Source organism: Monodon monoceros, unplaced genomic scaffold (assembly GCF_005190385.1).
Source record: "Monodon monoceros isolate NGI ecotype Baffin Bay Population unplaced genomic scaffold, NGI_Narwhal_1 Super_Scaffold_16, whole genome shotgun sequence".
NCBI classification, from domain to species: Eukaryota; Metazoa; Chordata; class Mammalia; order Artiodactyla; family Monodontidae; genus Monodon; species Monodon monoceros.
In genome coordinates this window covers 4,470,064-4,485,258 of record NW_021703772.1, presented here as the reverse complement: position 1 = coordinate 4,485,258, position 15,195 = coordinate 4,470,064, and the positions used below count along the sequence as shown (strand labels likewise).

At 40.6% G+C, this 15,195-nt stretch overlaps 1 protein-coding gene across 1 annotated transcript in view; it reads right to left on the bottom strand.

Annotated features, from left to right (window-relative positions):
- IQCA1 (IQ motif containing with AAA domain 1) overlaps nucleotides 1–15,195 on the bottom strand; it is a 167,901-nt gene that overhangs the window by 47,751 nt on the left and 104,955 nt on the right. The window contains exons 12-13 of the mRNA XM_029225692.1: nucleotides 7,601–7,653; nucleotides 4,077–4,159 (exon numbers count right to left, since the gene is read on the bottom strand). Coding sequence (XP_029081525.1) covers nucleotides 4,077–4,159; nucleotides 7,601–7,653 — 136 coding nt within the window. The remainder of the gene's footprint in view (nucleotides 1–4,076; nucleotides 4,160–7,600; nucleotides 7,654–15,195) is intronic.

The window sequence follows — 15,195 nt, the reverse complement described above, 5'->3', positions numbered from 1 at the left end:
TGATTTAAAGAATAAGGAAATGTGCTATTTCTTGCATACCCAAGCTTGTGGCGGGAGCTCGTTCCTGGGCACAGGGTCAGCGCTCAGAGCTGGGCAGGTGCGCAGGGACAGAGCAAGGAACTGGGGGTGGGGGGAGTTGGGAGCTGGGCCCTGGGGGAACCAGACATTACGCACTTGAGTTTCCTGCCTTCCAAGTCTCTTTCAGCCCTAACTGCTGTGATTCTAGTGCGTATTTGGATTTGAGTGGTGTTTAGAAAAGAGTGGAAGCCCCCCAAACAACTCGTGTCCCGGCAGTGCTGAGCCGGGCTGGCTGCGAATACAGGGTTCCTGGGCTGTGGGGAATGTCCAAACCATGCGGCCACGTTCTGAGTCTGAGGGTCTGTGCTCCGTCCCTGCCTGCACGGGGAGTTGCTGAGGCTCAGCCAACACCCACCCTGCCCTGCTTGTCCAGCTCTGGGCCGGCTGGAAAAGGAGAAGGGGTAATGCCCCAAGGTTTCTTTTTCCCCTTTACTTTAAGCTCTGGTACTTTTATTAGAATACATCTTGGTGTTGGCCAATTGGAGTTGATATTCTCATATACAAAGTGTGATCATTCATTATGTGGTTTGCATTTCTGTTTTAGGAAATTTTTCATGAATAAAAATTCTTAGAATTTGTTCTGTTCCTTGGCTTTGGTTTTCTTCTTCAGAGATGTGTATTATGTTTGCCTGCCTATGTGAATTTTCTTTGCCTATCTTTAGTACTTGTTACTTTCTTTGGAAACCTTTTAATCTTGTTCTTCATTTCTAGTTTTATTTTAAAAAAATTTCTGTCTTTCACATTTCATTTCTCTTAAAGCATGGTTTGTGGACTTTATTCATTCTTGTATTCACTGTAATTTAGTTTTGTCCTAGAACGATTTTTCTCCTTTATTTAAAATATTCTTGGGGCTTCCCTGGTGGCGCAGTGGTTGAGAGTCCGCCTGCCGATGCAGGGGACACAGGTTCGTGCCCCGGTCCGGGAAGATCCCACATGCCGTGGAGCGGCTGGGCCCGTGAGCCATGGCCGCTGAGCCTGCGCGTCCGGAGCCTGTGCTCCGCAACGGGAGAGGCCACAACAGTGAGAGGCCCGCGTACCACAGAAAAGAAAAAAAACAAAACAAAACCCAAAAAGAACAAAATAAAAACCCAAAATATTCCTGGAATTTTGTGTAACTCATTTCTGCACTTTTCTAATTCCATTTTATGTATTCTTACATATCTTCTATAATTTTCTTAATGTATATTAGCTTGGTTTGAAAGAGGACGTTCCAGTTATGTCTGCTTTGTGGGCACGTCTTTTTGTGATGACACTTTGCTCCTTATTCTTTCTTTTTTAATAGACATCTGGCATGGGCTTTGACCTTGAAATTTTCCATTGCTTAAATTCATATGAGTTAATATTCCTAAATGTTTAAAGGATAGTTTGGGTCAGGGTAGCTTTTTAAATTTCATAGAGTCCCCTCTTCTGTTGTTTTCATGTATGTTATTAGTATGGTGGCTTGCTTTTTGAGATGTCCTTGTTCTGTTCCCCTCCCCCAATTTATTCTGGACCTTTTCTCTCCCTCATCTCTGTTGTTCCTATTCGATTGTGATTCTACTCCCAAGAGTTTCTTCTCAGTATAAGGCCATGTCTTGGAAGGGTCAATTTCAAGAGCGTCCAGAGGTTGGACTGTTCTCGCCCGTTCATACTTTCTGATTCTATACATTTTCACGCATCTGCTGTTGAAGTGGGCAAACCCCTCCCAATTCCAGCTGCAGTTACTACCCTGGTCTGCTGTGCTTTCCAGTGAGTGCTTGCTGGCTATTTTGGGGTTCTTTTGTTTTTTGGCCCCAGTGGCTTGCACTTTGGGCTTGGAGGGGAAACTTGGTTATTTCGTTTTTGTGTTAATGTTGTCCACAGGCTTTTGCTTTTGCCATCTAGTTGCTTTGTCTATTTTTATGTGGGGATCTGGGAAGATCCACTGCCATCTTTTCAAGCTAAGGCTCTTAACCGGGAAAAAGAAGACAAACGTGGAAAAGACCAAAGGGAGCCAATCCTTGCGGCAATTTGACTGATTTTGCTAGACTGGGTCATTTACATTTGAGGTCACTCTTAAGAGGTTGATTTCATTTGCTTTGACCTTAAGCATCTTCAAGATGCTGCCTGGAAACTGACAAAGAGATCAATGAGGAAGTCCAAGATGGATAAGAAATTAGTAAGAAGATGAGAAATATGTCCATTAATTCTCTGAGACTACCATGTGCTAGGCACTGTACTAAAAACTAGGAATTCGGTGATAAGCAAAAAAGACATGATACGAAGAAAGAAACCAGACAAGGAGAGAGAGAGCACTTAGAGATCCCAGTCGTAAGTAAAGAGGTAGGGTTCTGCTAAAAGTGTTATTTTTTCATAGGAACAGAATTAACAGAACATAATCAAGGCAATCCAGGAGAAAACCCTACAGTACTTGAATAAGAAACCCATAAAATAAATAGAAACCCAACAGATATTCCAGTACATATTCTGGTAAAATCTTACACCATTAGGAAATATGAAGGCTCCTCCAAGCCCCTGAGAAGGAAATGTGGCTTTATTTCAAAGGGATTAAAGTGATCACTTTTTTGATCCAAGGGAAATGTCAGTCTTTGTGCTCCTGCAGAGGCCAAAACTGGGGCAGTGTAAACACTGGAACGAATAACTCGGAAATGGGTTGTAATACAGTTTTAGAAAGAGAGAATCCATCTGTCTACTCTAATACCAAAACAATTTTAAAAGGAGGGTGGGAGGGAAATCTCTCCAGAAGAATGGTACCTGCTAGAAGAGGAGGCAGAAATAGAATATTCCCACTTTACAACCACCACAGCAAACATTGATGCAGGCAGAAGTCATCACGGCGGATGCCTAAACCTTTAAGATGGCTGGGAACAGAATCTCCAGAGCCTCAAACTATCCCCCACAGATTATTCATTGATTACAAAGTGGAAAATGGAGCTTTACAATGGAGAAATCTGTGGAACAGCACCTTCACCAGTGATTAAACCCAACATCACCAGTGATGGGACAAAGCGTCATTTTTGTGCCCTCAATGTGAAAGACTGAGAATCAGGACATAATATTACCTGTAGTTTCCCTGTAAAAAATGTTTAACATGAATCAAGTCAGGAGGAAACCATCAAACCAATTCAGCTGAAGGAGAGTCTGTAAAACAGCTCAGACTTTTTAAAAATGTCAATGCTGTGAAGGACTGGAAAAGCCTGTAAATTGGTGCTGATTAAAGGAATGAAAGGGGACGACGGAGATCCGTCACATCCATGATCCCTGACTGCACTTGGGATTGAGAAAGACAAACAGTTACAAAGGACATTATTTATTAGGACTATCGGGAAAATTGATTATTAACTAGATATTACCTAGTGGTAACAGTACGACATTAATGTTAAATTTCCTGAGTGTGATTATCTTTTCGTGGTTATGTAGGCGAAATGTCCTCAGTTGATTGTAGATGTATATAAGTGAAAATGATATCTGCATTAGGGTGGTAGGAGTATGACGAATTTTAAGCTTTAAATATGTTTTCAGATCCTCATGGTATTTTTCAAAAATTAAGAGAAAAACATTAGCTGAAGACGGTGATAGCAAATGTCCCCTCTTTTTCCTCCCAGCTACTCCTGTGGTGGCCCCTAGATGGAATTCTGGAAGGAATTTCTCCTGTGAGGACTCTGTGTTGGAAGTACCAGGGGCTGCCCCCTAGGGCACTTTGATAACCAGAGAGCATGAACAATTCTTCATTTCCTCAATTCAGCTTAAGCCACAAAGAATGCCTCCAGGAGCCTTGCTAGTAGGTTTGGAAACCTGCTTCTACCACATTAGGGGAGAGAGCTGGACCCATTAGATCCCAGCACAGAATGAACTCAAATCAATTCAATCCAACAAACATTTACTGCAAGCCACTAAGGGCCAGATTTTAGGTTGGACAAAAGCACAGATGAAACATACTTCCGGCTGTTGGGTCCTCAGAACCCAAGGGGTGACATGCATCTGTGACACATACATGCATTATTCTTTGTGTACTTTACCAATGTAATCAGAGAGGTTGACTTTCAGAGCCTGGATCAGTAAGCCTTCTTCCACTAGTTCCTTATACAGAGATTCGATGGTCCTGGGGATAAAGCAGACCATCTATTCTGTGAGCAAACACATCAAATCAGCAGTACTGATGTTAATCATCACATACTCAAGAGAACTTTAACCAGATCTCATTCAAAGTACATTTGTACGTATGCAAATAAATTGATTTTTGAAGCATTGCTACAATTTGGGGATAAATTAGGCTTTTTAAAAACAATACTTGCACTCGTCCATGGGTATACCTGATGTTTCCCATTAATAAGAATTATCTTTGGGCATCTGAGACCAGCTATGACTCCTGCAGTCTGCCCTTTCATCAGCCTTCATGATGGCACAAATATGAATTAGAAATTACACAATAATAGTAACGTAACAGGGCCATAATTATATATTCAGTTAGCGTCTGCAAGCTGTAGTAAATCATCAATTCTTCGCGAAATTGACATTTCCTTTTAACTCCATAGCATAATAGTTTAAAAGAAATATCTATAAAAAACAAAGGCTTATAATGGAAATCATTTTAATATGAAAGACAAAATATTATAATTTTTTAGGAGGATGTTATACTCTTCCATAGTGTTTACAGATGACAAAACCTCTTCTCTAAGGGGGCCTTGGGTATGTAGCCAGCATAGTGGTAATTTATACTACTTGAGGAAAAGAAATGGAGATAGTATCCCACTTAATGAATGAAACTCCCAATGAAATTAACTGGGGCTTGGCTTGCTGGAATTCAGATAGATCATGCTCAAATATGGTGCAGCAGAGTCCTTCGAGATGTTTTGTCTTTTCCCTTTTCATTTTTAGGGGCCTGATGCTTTGGTTCAACCCCAGTCTTTCTTTAGACTGAAGAATTGTAAATATAACTATTTTTAAACTGTTCTTTGATTGTTCAATGATCCAAGTTAGTGTGATTAAAAGAGACTCAAGAACATCAGTGAGACTCAAGCCAAATACCATCGGGATAGATGTTAATTCAATGACTCCAGTCTTTGGTTGACTGAAATTTTATTCTATCAAATATATTTAAAATAGTGTGCCCTCAGCTGAGAATTAAGAAAGTTTTAATTGTAATGGAATTTGGGATGACAGTATCTGACCTATACCAAGGCAGTATCAACTGCAGTGTTTTGACTTGAATATTCGTTTAACATAAACATATGGGTAAAATATTAACATAAAATTGAATAAGATTCTCTAAAATAATCCAAACCAAATATCTTAAGACTCCGGGAACACAAATCTATATTTGGATCTTTCCAGTGAAATAAACTCTTGCGACAGAATAAAAAATTTCAACTCGAAAACTACCTTATATGGCTACCTTTTATGGCTGAGCCAGTTTGAAAGCCCTAGGCCCCCTTTTGTCTGGGCAGCCAACCTACCAGCCTGGGGCTGCCTTGAGTGAACAGAAAAGCATCATGCCCAGGAATGGTCAGGGAGGAATCCCAAGTTGTAAACTAATAATAGATCATCCTAGTCGTTAACCAGGAGGTGGCTGAGAAGAGATGGTCCCTTTCTGAGCACGGCCATGTACAGTGACCAGGAAGAGATGAGGGAGCTAAGAGTGATAAATCTCTTTAAATTGATTTTTCAGGAGGCCATTACAATACTCAACAATAACAATCCCTGTGAATGGCAGGGAGCATAAAATGCTGCTTGAATACCTTGACTGTCAACACACTGTTGAGTAGTTTTGTGACGGGAAAAAAAATAAAAAAATAAATAAATAAAATAAAACCACCTTATAAACTATGATAAAAATACTGATTTAAGGTTCATACTAACTGGATGAGAGAAACATAAGTTGTCTTACAGTGTCTTGGCAGAGAACTAGCCCATTTACTGAATCCCACTTAATGAATAACACAGAGTCTTTAAAATTAAAATGAAAAGTCTTCCAGGAATAGGATGATCAGGTATTTCTGTACTTTGGGGTGTAAAAGTGAATAAAATACTACTGGTCTTTCTTCATTTCACTAGAGAACTGCTGTAGCTCATTTACAATAGTTCGACTGTAAAGAAACCTATGCAAAGAACACATTCATTGGCTAACAGACACGGTCCATGAGCCACGTGTGTGCTCTGGGTTGTTAAAGCAGAATTGTATTCAGTTAAGCGACTCTCTAAGTGCAGAGAACATGAATAGATAACTTTTACTTAGTGGTCAGCTCATCGTGGCAGATTTGGGTTTAGCTCTGGGTGGTCACTCAATAAGACACTTAGCAGGATCTTCTCCTCCTGAAAGACTGAGGTAAGGACAAAGGAGAAACGTGGCATGTGAAAGTCACTGAAAGACAGCAGTGGCCCTGCGGGTAGGCAGGGGCTGGACCTTCCTCCAGGGAAGGGACTACAACATCCCCCCGAGGAGGCGTCAGTGTTGGTGCATCGGTAGATGGGCTCCTTCCCAGGAACTGGGCGCCTGAGCCTCAGAATGCTGACCAGGCAGCGGTCAGCCAAAGCTCTTGAACTTGAACTTTTCCCTAAACAATGGGACGTCATATGAGGAAGCCTGCAGCTCCTCCCTCTAGCGATATCCCGTGGGAGCCTTTTCTCCCCAGAGCCAAAGCCCACACCAAGGCTGGGTGTCTCTCCAGAGGCTGCCTGCCAGGGCCCTGGGCGTGTGCACCAGCTCTGGGGTGCTCCGGTCCCCACTTCTCCTGTGGATGGTTCCAAGCTGGCTTCCTCTCTCGTGGGTCTCCTTTCAAGCAGAGTTTGGGACTGTTATCAGCGCACCCAAAGGTGAACAAGGGAACACCCCAAACAGGGAGCAACACCTGTTACCCATTAACAAACCCATGGGAAAAAAGGTATACGTTCAAAATGATTTCTGACATTCATTTCCTAGGGATTAAATTAAATTCCTTGAAAATGTTTGAAAACCTAGGCCCTATTTATTTCCAATATTAAAGCACTGAAGGCCATTTCAGCTTAAAAATGAGCATTTATAATTATTCGTTAATATCAAAGTTCAGCCAATGAGGCTTAAGGAAATGGAAGTATCCTTTCATAATGAGACAAATCCTCACCCTTTCCTTCAAGGAGCACTTATGAAGGGCCTCAGCGGGCCGGGCCCAGGGGCGGGCATGTAATATGAACGGTCTCTGCCCTCAAGGACTGCAGTCTCAGTGTTCCCTCAAAAGCTGTAGCAGGATGCTATTCTCTCAAAAAACTTTCTTGAGAACCCCATGAATTTTAAAACTTAAAAAAAGTCACACGGCCTTAGAAGCGATGGGGCCTGAGTCTGCCTCCCAGGCCCCGCCTCTCCACTGCGTCTCCCCAGTCGAGGATGCTGGCCTGCGTGCAGGACTGCAGAGAGGTCTCCGTGCTTTCCCCCACCATACTCTTCCAGGATGAAGGGGTGTGGTGTACAGAGCAGTGGGGGGGGTTGCCTTTCCCAGACCAGGCCAAGGACTCAGGCCATGTCCTATGCTCTTTTCTGCGGTGCCCCCCACCCGTGTGCACCCCTCACCTGTCAGCTGTTGGGTCTTTATCCTTCTTCCCCACTTTCCGTTTTTTGTCTTTCTGGAAGAAAATGGAAAAAAAACCCCATTTAGTAAAAACAAGCTTTGTGTAAACAAGAAAAATGAGCTCTAGAAATTAGCTAAGGAAGCTGATTTTGGGTGGTGGCGTAGGGGAATGGGAGGTGGGAAGTCAATCGCGGTACATGGAGCTGCAACACTTACTTCATGAACACAGGGACTGGCAGGTGAGGTGGCCACCCGCAAACCTGCATGGACTGAGTCCCAACAGGCCCTGAGCATTCTGGTTCTTCTTCTGGGCCCTGGCACGCTTGCTACAAAGGGTGACAGTGCCGAGTGCACAGGCAATCAAGCTGTGCTTTTCTTTGGTATCTGATCACCTCTCTGTTAGCATCAGGACCCGAATCTGGAGCCCAAAGAGTGAGGCAACCATCCAACTTTGGTTCCCAAAGGCTTTGCACTCAGATCCTTGTGCCAGCTGGAGGGCAGTGCTCAGAACGTGGTCCGTTAAAGCAGTGCTTATTGCTGCACTGTTCTGCCTAAAATATCCACCAGTGGGCTTCCCTGGTGGCACAGTGGTTGAGAGTCCGCCTGCCGATGCAGGGGACACGGGTTCGTGCCCCAGTCCGGGAAGATCCCACATGCCGCGGAGCAGCTGGGCCCATGAGCCATGGGCGCTGCGCCTGCGCGTCTGGAGCCTGTGCTCTGCAATGGGAGAGGCCACAGCAGTGAGAGGCCCGCGTACCGCAATAAATAAATAAATAAATAAATAAATAAATAAATAAATAAAATATCCACCAGTACCTCCCCACTGCCCACAGGATAAAGTTAAAATTCCACAGTCTGGCCCCTATCTTCCTTTGTTGTCTCATCTTCTATCCCAGGCCTTCTCAGGTGACTCTTGCTCCCTATCATTTCATTCATGCTTTCATTTATTGTTTTTATTGCAGCATAATGTACATAAAGTATACCCACATCAGGTTGATTAACACTTTACATTTAATTTTTACATATAATCATATAACTACCACCCAGCTGAAAATACAGAACATACTTTCACCATTCCTGAATTCTCTCTCACACTGCTTTCCGGTCTGTAGGTAACCACCACTCTGACTTCTCTGGGGATTCGCATTGCCTGTTCTTGAACATGGAATCTTACAATATAAACTCTTTTCTTTTAATTTAACATCTTTATTTGAATATAATTGTTTTACAGTGTTGTGTTAGTTTCTGCTGTATAACAAAGTGAATCAGCTATATGCATATGTATATCCCCATATCCCCTCCTTCTTGCATCTCCCTCCCACCCTCCTTATCCCACCCCTCTAGGTGGTTGCAAAGCACCGAGCTGATCTCCCTGTGCTATGCAGCTGCTTCCCACTAGCTATCTATTTTACATTTGGTAGTGTATATATGTCCATGCCACTCTCTCACTTCGTCCCAGCTCACCCTTCCCGCTCCCCATGTCCTCAAGTCCATTCTCTGCATCTGTGCCTTTATTCCTGTCCTGCCCCTAGGTTCATCAGAACATTTTTTTTTTTTTTAGATTCCATATATGTTAGCATACAGTATTTGTTTTTCTGACTTACTTCACTCTGTATGACAGACTCTAGGTCCATTCACCTCACTACAAATTACTCAATTTCATTTCTTTTTATGGCTGAGTAATATTCCATTGTATATATGTGCCACGTCTTCTTTACCCATTCATCTGTCAATGGACACTTAGGTTGCTTCCATGTCCTCGCTATTGTAAACAGAGCTGCAGTGAACATTGTGGTACATGACTCCTTTTGAATTATGGTTTTCTCAAGGTATATGCCCAGTAGCGGGATTGGTGGGTCATATGGTAGTTCTATTTTTAGGTGTTTTTTTTCCCACTTATTTTTAGTTTTTTAAGGAACCTCCATACTGTTCTCCATAGTGGCTGCATCAATTTACATTCCCACCAACAGTGCAAGAGGGTTCCCTTTTCTCCACACCCTCTCCAGCATTTATTGTTTGTAGACTGTTTGATGATGGCCATTCTGACCAGTGTGAGGTGCTACCTCATTGTACTTTTGATTTACATTTCTCTAATGATTAGTGATGTTGAGCATCCTTTCACGTGTTTGTTGGCAATCTGTACATCTTCTCTGGAGAAATGTCTCTTTAGGTCTTCTGCCCATTTTTGGATTGGGTTGTTTGTTTTTTTGATATTGAGCTGCATGAGCTGCTTGTATATTTTGGAGATTAATCCTTTGTTAGTTGATTCATAGGTCCCATTTGTTTATTTTTGTTTTTCTTTCCATTTCTCTAGGAGGTGGGTCAAAAAGGATCTTGCTGTGATTTATGTCATAGAGTGTTCTGTCTATGTTTTCCTCTAAGAGTTTTATAGTGTCTGGCCTTACATTTAGGTCTTTAATCCATTTTGAGTTTATTTTTGTGTATGGTGTTAGGAAGTGTTCTAATTTCATTCTTTTACGTGTAACTGTCCAGTTTTCCCAGCACCACTTATTATTATTTTTTAACATCTTTATTGGAATATAACTGCTTTTCAATGGTGTGTTAGTTTCTGCTTTATAACAAAGTGTATCATCCATACATATACATATATCACCATATCTCTTCCCTCTTGTGTCTCCCTCCCCCCCACCTCCCTATCCCACCCCTCTAGGTGGTCACAAAGCACCGTCCAGCACCAGTTATTGAAGAGGCTGTGTTTTCTCCATTGTAAACTCTTGCCTCCATTATCAAAGATAAGGTGACCATATGTGTGTGGGTTTATCTCTGGGCTTTCTATCCTGTTCCATTGATCTATATTTCTGTTTTTGTGCCAGTACAATACTGTCTTGATTACTGTAGCTTTGTAGTATAGTCTGAAGTCAGGGAGCCTGATTCTTTCGTTTTTCTTTCTCAAGATGGCTTTGGCTATTCAGGGTCTTTTGTGTCTCTATACAAATTGTGAAATTTTTCGTTCATACCAATGGAAAAATGCCACTGGTATTTTGATAGGGATTGCATTGAATCTGTAGATTCCTTTGGGTAGTATAGTCATTTTCACAATGTTGATTCTTCCAATCCAAGAATATGGTACATCTCTCCATCTGTTTGTATCAACTTTAAGTTCTTTCATCAGTGTCTTATAGTTTTCTGCATACAGGTCTTTTGTCTCCTTAGGTAGGTTTATTCCTGGGTATTTTATTCTTTTTGTTGCAATGGTAAATGGGAGTGTTTCCTTAATTTCTCTTTCAGATTTTTTGTCATTAGTGTATAGGAATGCCAGAGATTTCTGTGCATTAATTTTGTATCCTGCTATTCTACCAAATTTATTGATTAGATCTAGTAGTTTTCTGGTAGCATCTTTAGAATTCTCTATGTATAGTATCATGTCATCTGCAAACAGTGACAGTTTTACTTCTTTTCCAATTTGGATTTCTTTATTTCTTCTCTGATTGCAATGGCTAGGACTTCCAAAACTATTTTTAATAACAGTGGTGAGAGTGGGCAACCATGCCTTGTTCTTGATCTCAGAGGAAATGGTTTCAGTTTTTCACCACTGAGAATGATGTTGGCTGTGGGTCTGTCATATATGGACTTTATTATGTTGAGGTAGGGTCCCTCTATGCCTACTTTCTGGAGAGTTTTTATTATAAATGGGTGTTGAATTTTGTCAAAAGCTTTTTGTGAGTCTATTGAGATGATCATATGGTTTTTATCCTCCAATTTGTTAATATGGTGTATCACATTGATTGATTTGCCTGTATTGAAATATCCTTGCATTTCTGGGATAAACCCCACTGGATCACGGTGTATGATCCTTTTAATGTGTTGTTGGATTCTGTTTGTTAATATCCTGTTGAGGATTTTTGCATCTATGTTTTTGCATCAGACATATTGACCTGTAGTTTTCTTTCTCTGTGACATCTTTTTCTGGTTTTGGTATCAGGGTGATGGTGGCCTCATAGAATGATTTTGGAAGTGTTCCTCCCTCTGCTATATTTTGAAAGAGTTTGAGAAGGATAGGTGTTAGCTCTTCTCTAAATGTTGGGTAGAATTTGCCTGTGAATCCATCTGGTCCTGGACTTTTGTTTGTTGGAAGATTTTTAATCACAGTCTCAATTTCAGTGCTTGTGATTGGTCTGTTTATATTTTCTATTTCTTCCTGCTTCAGTCTCAGAAGTTGTGTTTTTCTAAAAATTTGTCCATTTCTTCCACGGTGTCCATTTTATTGGCATATAGTTGCTTGTAATAATCTCTCATGATCCTTTGTATCTCTGAAGCGTCGGTTGTTACGTCTCCTTTTTCATTTCTAATTCTATTGATTTGAGTCTTCTCCTTTTTTTTCTTGATGAGTCTGGCTAAAGTTTTATTAATTTTGTTTATCTTCTCAAAGAACCAGCTTTTGGTTTTATTGATCTTTGCTATTATTTCCTTCATTTCTTTTTCATTTATTTCTGATCTGATCTTTATGAATTCTTTCCTTCTGCCCACTTGGGTTTTTTTTTAGTTCTTCTTTCTCTAATTGCTTTAGGTGTAAGGTTAGGTTGTTTATTTGAGATGTTTCTTGTTTCTTCAGGTAGCATGGTATTGCTATAAACTTCCCTCTTAGAATTGCTTTTGCTGCATCCCATAGGTTTTGGATCGTAGTGTTTTCATTGTCATTTGTTTCTAGGTATTTTTTGATTTCCTCTTTGATTTCTTCAGTGATCTCTTGGTTATTAAGCAGTGTATTGTTTAGCCTCCATGTGTTTGTATTTTTTACAGTTTTTTTCCTGTAATTAATATCTAGTTTCATAGCGTTGTGATTGGAAAAGATACTTGATACAATTTCAATTTTCTTAAATTTACCAAGGCTTGATTTGTGACCCAAGCTATGGTCTGTCCTGGAGAATGTTCTGTGAGCATTTGAGAAGAAAGTGTATTCTGTTGTTTTTGGATGGAATGTCCTATAAATATCAATTAAGTCCTTCTTGGTTAATGTGTCATTTAAAGCTTGTGTTTCCTCATTTATTTTCATTTTGGGTTATCTGTACATTGGTGAAATTGGGGTGTTAAAATCCCCTACTATTATTGTGTTACTGTCAATATCCCCTTTTATGGCTGTTAGCATTTGCCTTATGTATTGAAGTGGTCCTATGTTGGATGCATAAGTACTTACAATTGTTGTATCTTCTTCTTGGATTGATCCCTTGATCATCATGTAGTGTCCTTCTTTGTCTCTTGCAATAGTCTTTATTTTAAAGTCTATTTTGTCTGATGTGAGAATTGCTACTCCAGCTTTCTTTTGATTTCCATTTGTGTGGAATATCTTTTTCCATCCCCTCACTTTCAATCTGTATGTGTCCCTAGGTCTGAAGTGGGTCTCTTGTAGACAGCATATGTACAGGTCTTGTTTTTGTATCCATTCAGCCAGTCATGTCTTTTGGTTGGAGCTTTTAATCCATTTACATTTAAGGTAATTATCAATATGTATGTTCCTATTACCATTTTCTTAATTGTTTTGGGTTTGTTATTGTAGGTCTTTCCCTTCTCTTGTGTTTCCTACCTAGAGAAGTTCCTTTAGCATTTGTTGTAGACCTGGTTTGGTGGTGCTGAATTCTCTTAACTTTTGCTTTTCTGTAAAGCTTTTAATTTCTGCCTCAAATCTGAATGAGATCCTTGCTGGGTAATCTTGGTTGCAGGTTTTTCCCTTTCATCACTTTAAATATGTCCTGCCAGTCCCTTCTGGCTTGCAGTTTCTGCTGAAAGATCAGCTGTTAACCTTATGGGGATTCCCTTATATATTATTTGTTGCTTTTCCCTTGCCTCTTTTAATATTTTTTCTTTGTATTTAATTTTTGATAGTTTGATTAATATGTGTCCCGGCATGTTTCTCTTTGGGTTTATCCCGTATGGTACTCTCTGTGCTTCCTGGACTTGATTGACTATTTCTTTTCCCAGGTTAGGGAAGTTTTTGACTATTGTCTCTTCAAATATTTTCTCAGACCCTTTCTTTTTCTCTTCTTCTTCTGGGACCCCTATATTTCGAATGTTGGTGCATTTACTGTTGTCCCAGAGGTCTCTGAGACTGTCCTCAATTATTTTCATTGTTTTTTCTTTATTCTGCACCCTGGCAGTTATTTCCACCATTTTGTCTTCCAGCTCACTTATCCGTTCTTCTTCCTCAGTTATTCTGTTATTGATTCCTTCTAGAGTATTTTTATTTTTTAAACAGAGGAGTATTTATTTATTTAAAAATTTATTTATTTATTTTGGGCTGTGTTGGGTCTTCGTTTCTGTGCGAGGGCTTTCTGTAGTTGTGGCAAGTGGGGGCCACTCTTCATCGTGGTGTGCGTGCCTCTCACTATTGCGGCCTCTCTTGTTGCAGAGCACAGGCTCCAGACGCGCAGGCTCAGTAGTTGTGGCTCACGGGCCTAGTTGCTCCGTGGCATGTGGGATCCTCCCAGACCAGGGCTCAAACCTGTGTCCCCTGCATTAGCAGGCAGATTCTCAACCACTGTGCCACCAGGGAAGCCCCTAGAGTATTTTTAATTTCAGTAATTATATTGTTCATCACTGTTTGTTTTCTCTTTAGTTCTTCCAGATCCTTGTTGCATGTTTCTTGTATTTTCTCAATTCTGTTTCCGATATTTTGGATCATCTTTACTATCATTACTCTGAATTCTTTTTCAGGCAGGTTGCCTATTTCGTCTTCATTTATTTCATCTTGTAGGTTTTTACCTTGCTCCTTAGTCTGTAACATATTTTTTTGTTGGTTCATTTTTTTTGATGGGTGGGGCTGCATTCCTGTCTTACTGGTTGTTTGGCCCGAGACGTCCATTTCTGGCGTTTGCAGGCAGTTGGATAGAGCTGGGTCTTGCTGCTGAGATGAGGACCTCTGGGAGGCCTCACTGTGACTGATATTCCCTGGGGTCTGAAGTTATCTTTTAATCCAGCTATTTGGACTTGGAGCTCCCATCACAGGAGCTCGAGCCCGACCTTGAGCCCGCAAATTTGTGGCATGGTTAAAAAAAAAAAAAAAAAGGAAGGAAGAAAGAAAAGAAAAAAAGGAGCAGTAGAATATCAAAGAATAAAAAACAAAATGAAATTAGAAAGATAAAAAATATATTAGGAAAAATAAAACTACAGCTGAAACAACTGCAACAAGATAAAATAAAACCACAACAGAAAAAAGGAAAAAAAAAAAAAAAAGGGTGGGCGGGAAACAAGCCAAAAGGAGAGAACAATAACAAAGTATAAAGAATTAAACAAAATTAGAAAAACAAAAGATTTGTTAGAAAAATAAAAATATAAAAGAATCAACAACAAAGAATCAACAAGGTTAAACAGAACTCCAGTCGAAAAGAGGAAAAAAACAACCTCCCGTCCCCTTAGGTGTCCGTGGTCCCCCACCAGTGCCTGGTAGGTGCCCTAGTTGTGAGGAGATGTGAATTCCGTGTCCTCCTAGTCTGTCATCTTGACTCCACACCCCATAAACTCTTTTAGTTCTGGCTTCCTCCAATCAGTATTACAATTCCAAGATTCACATATGTGGTTGCACATAGCTATACTTCATGTTTTTCAGTATTTTAAAATTTAAAGTTCTTATTTTGAGATAATG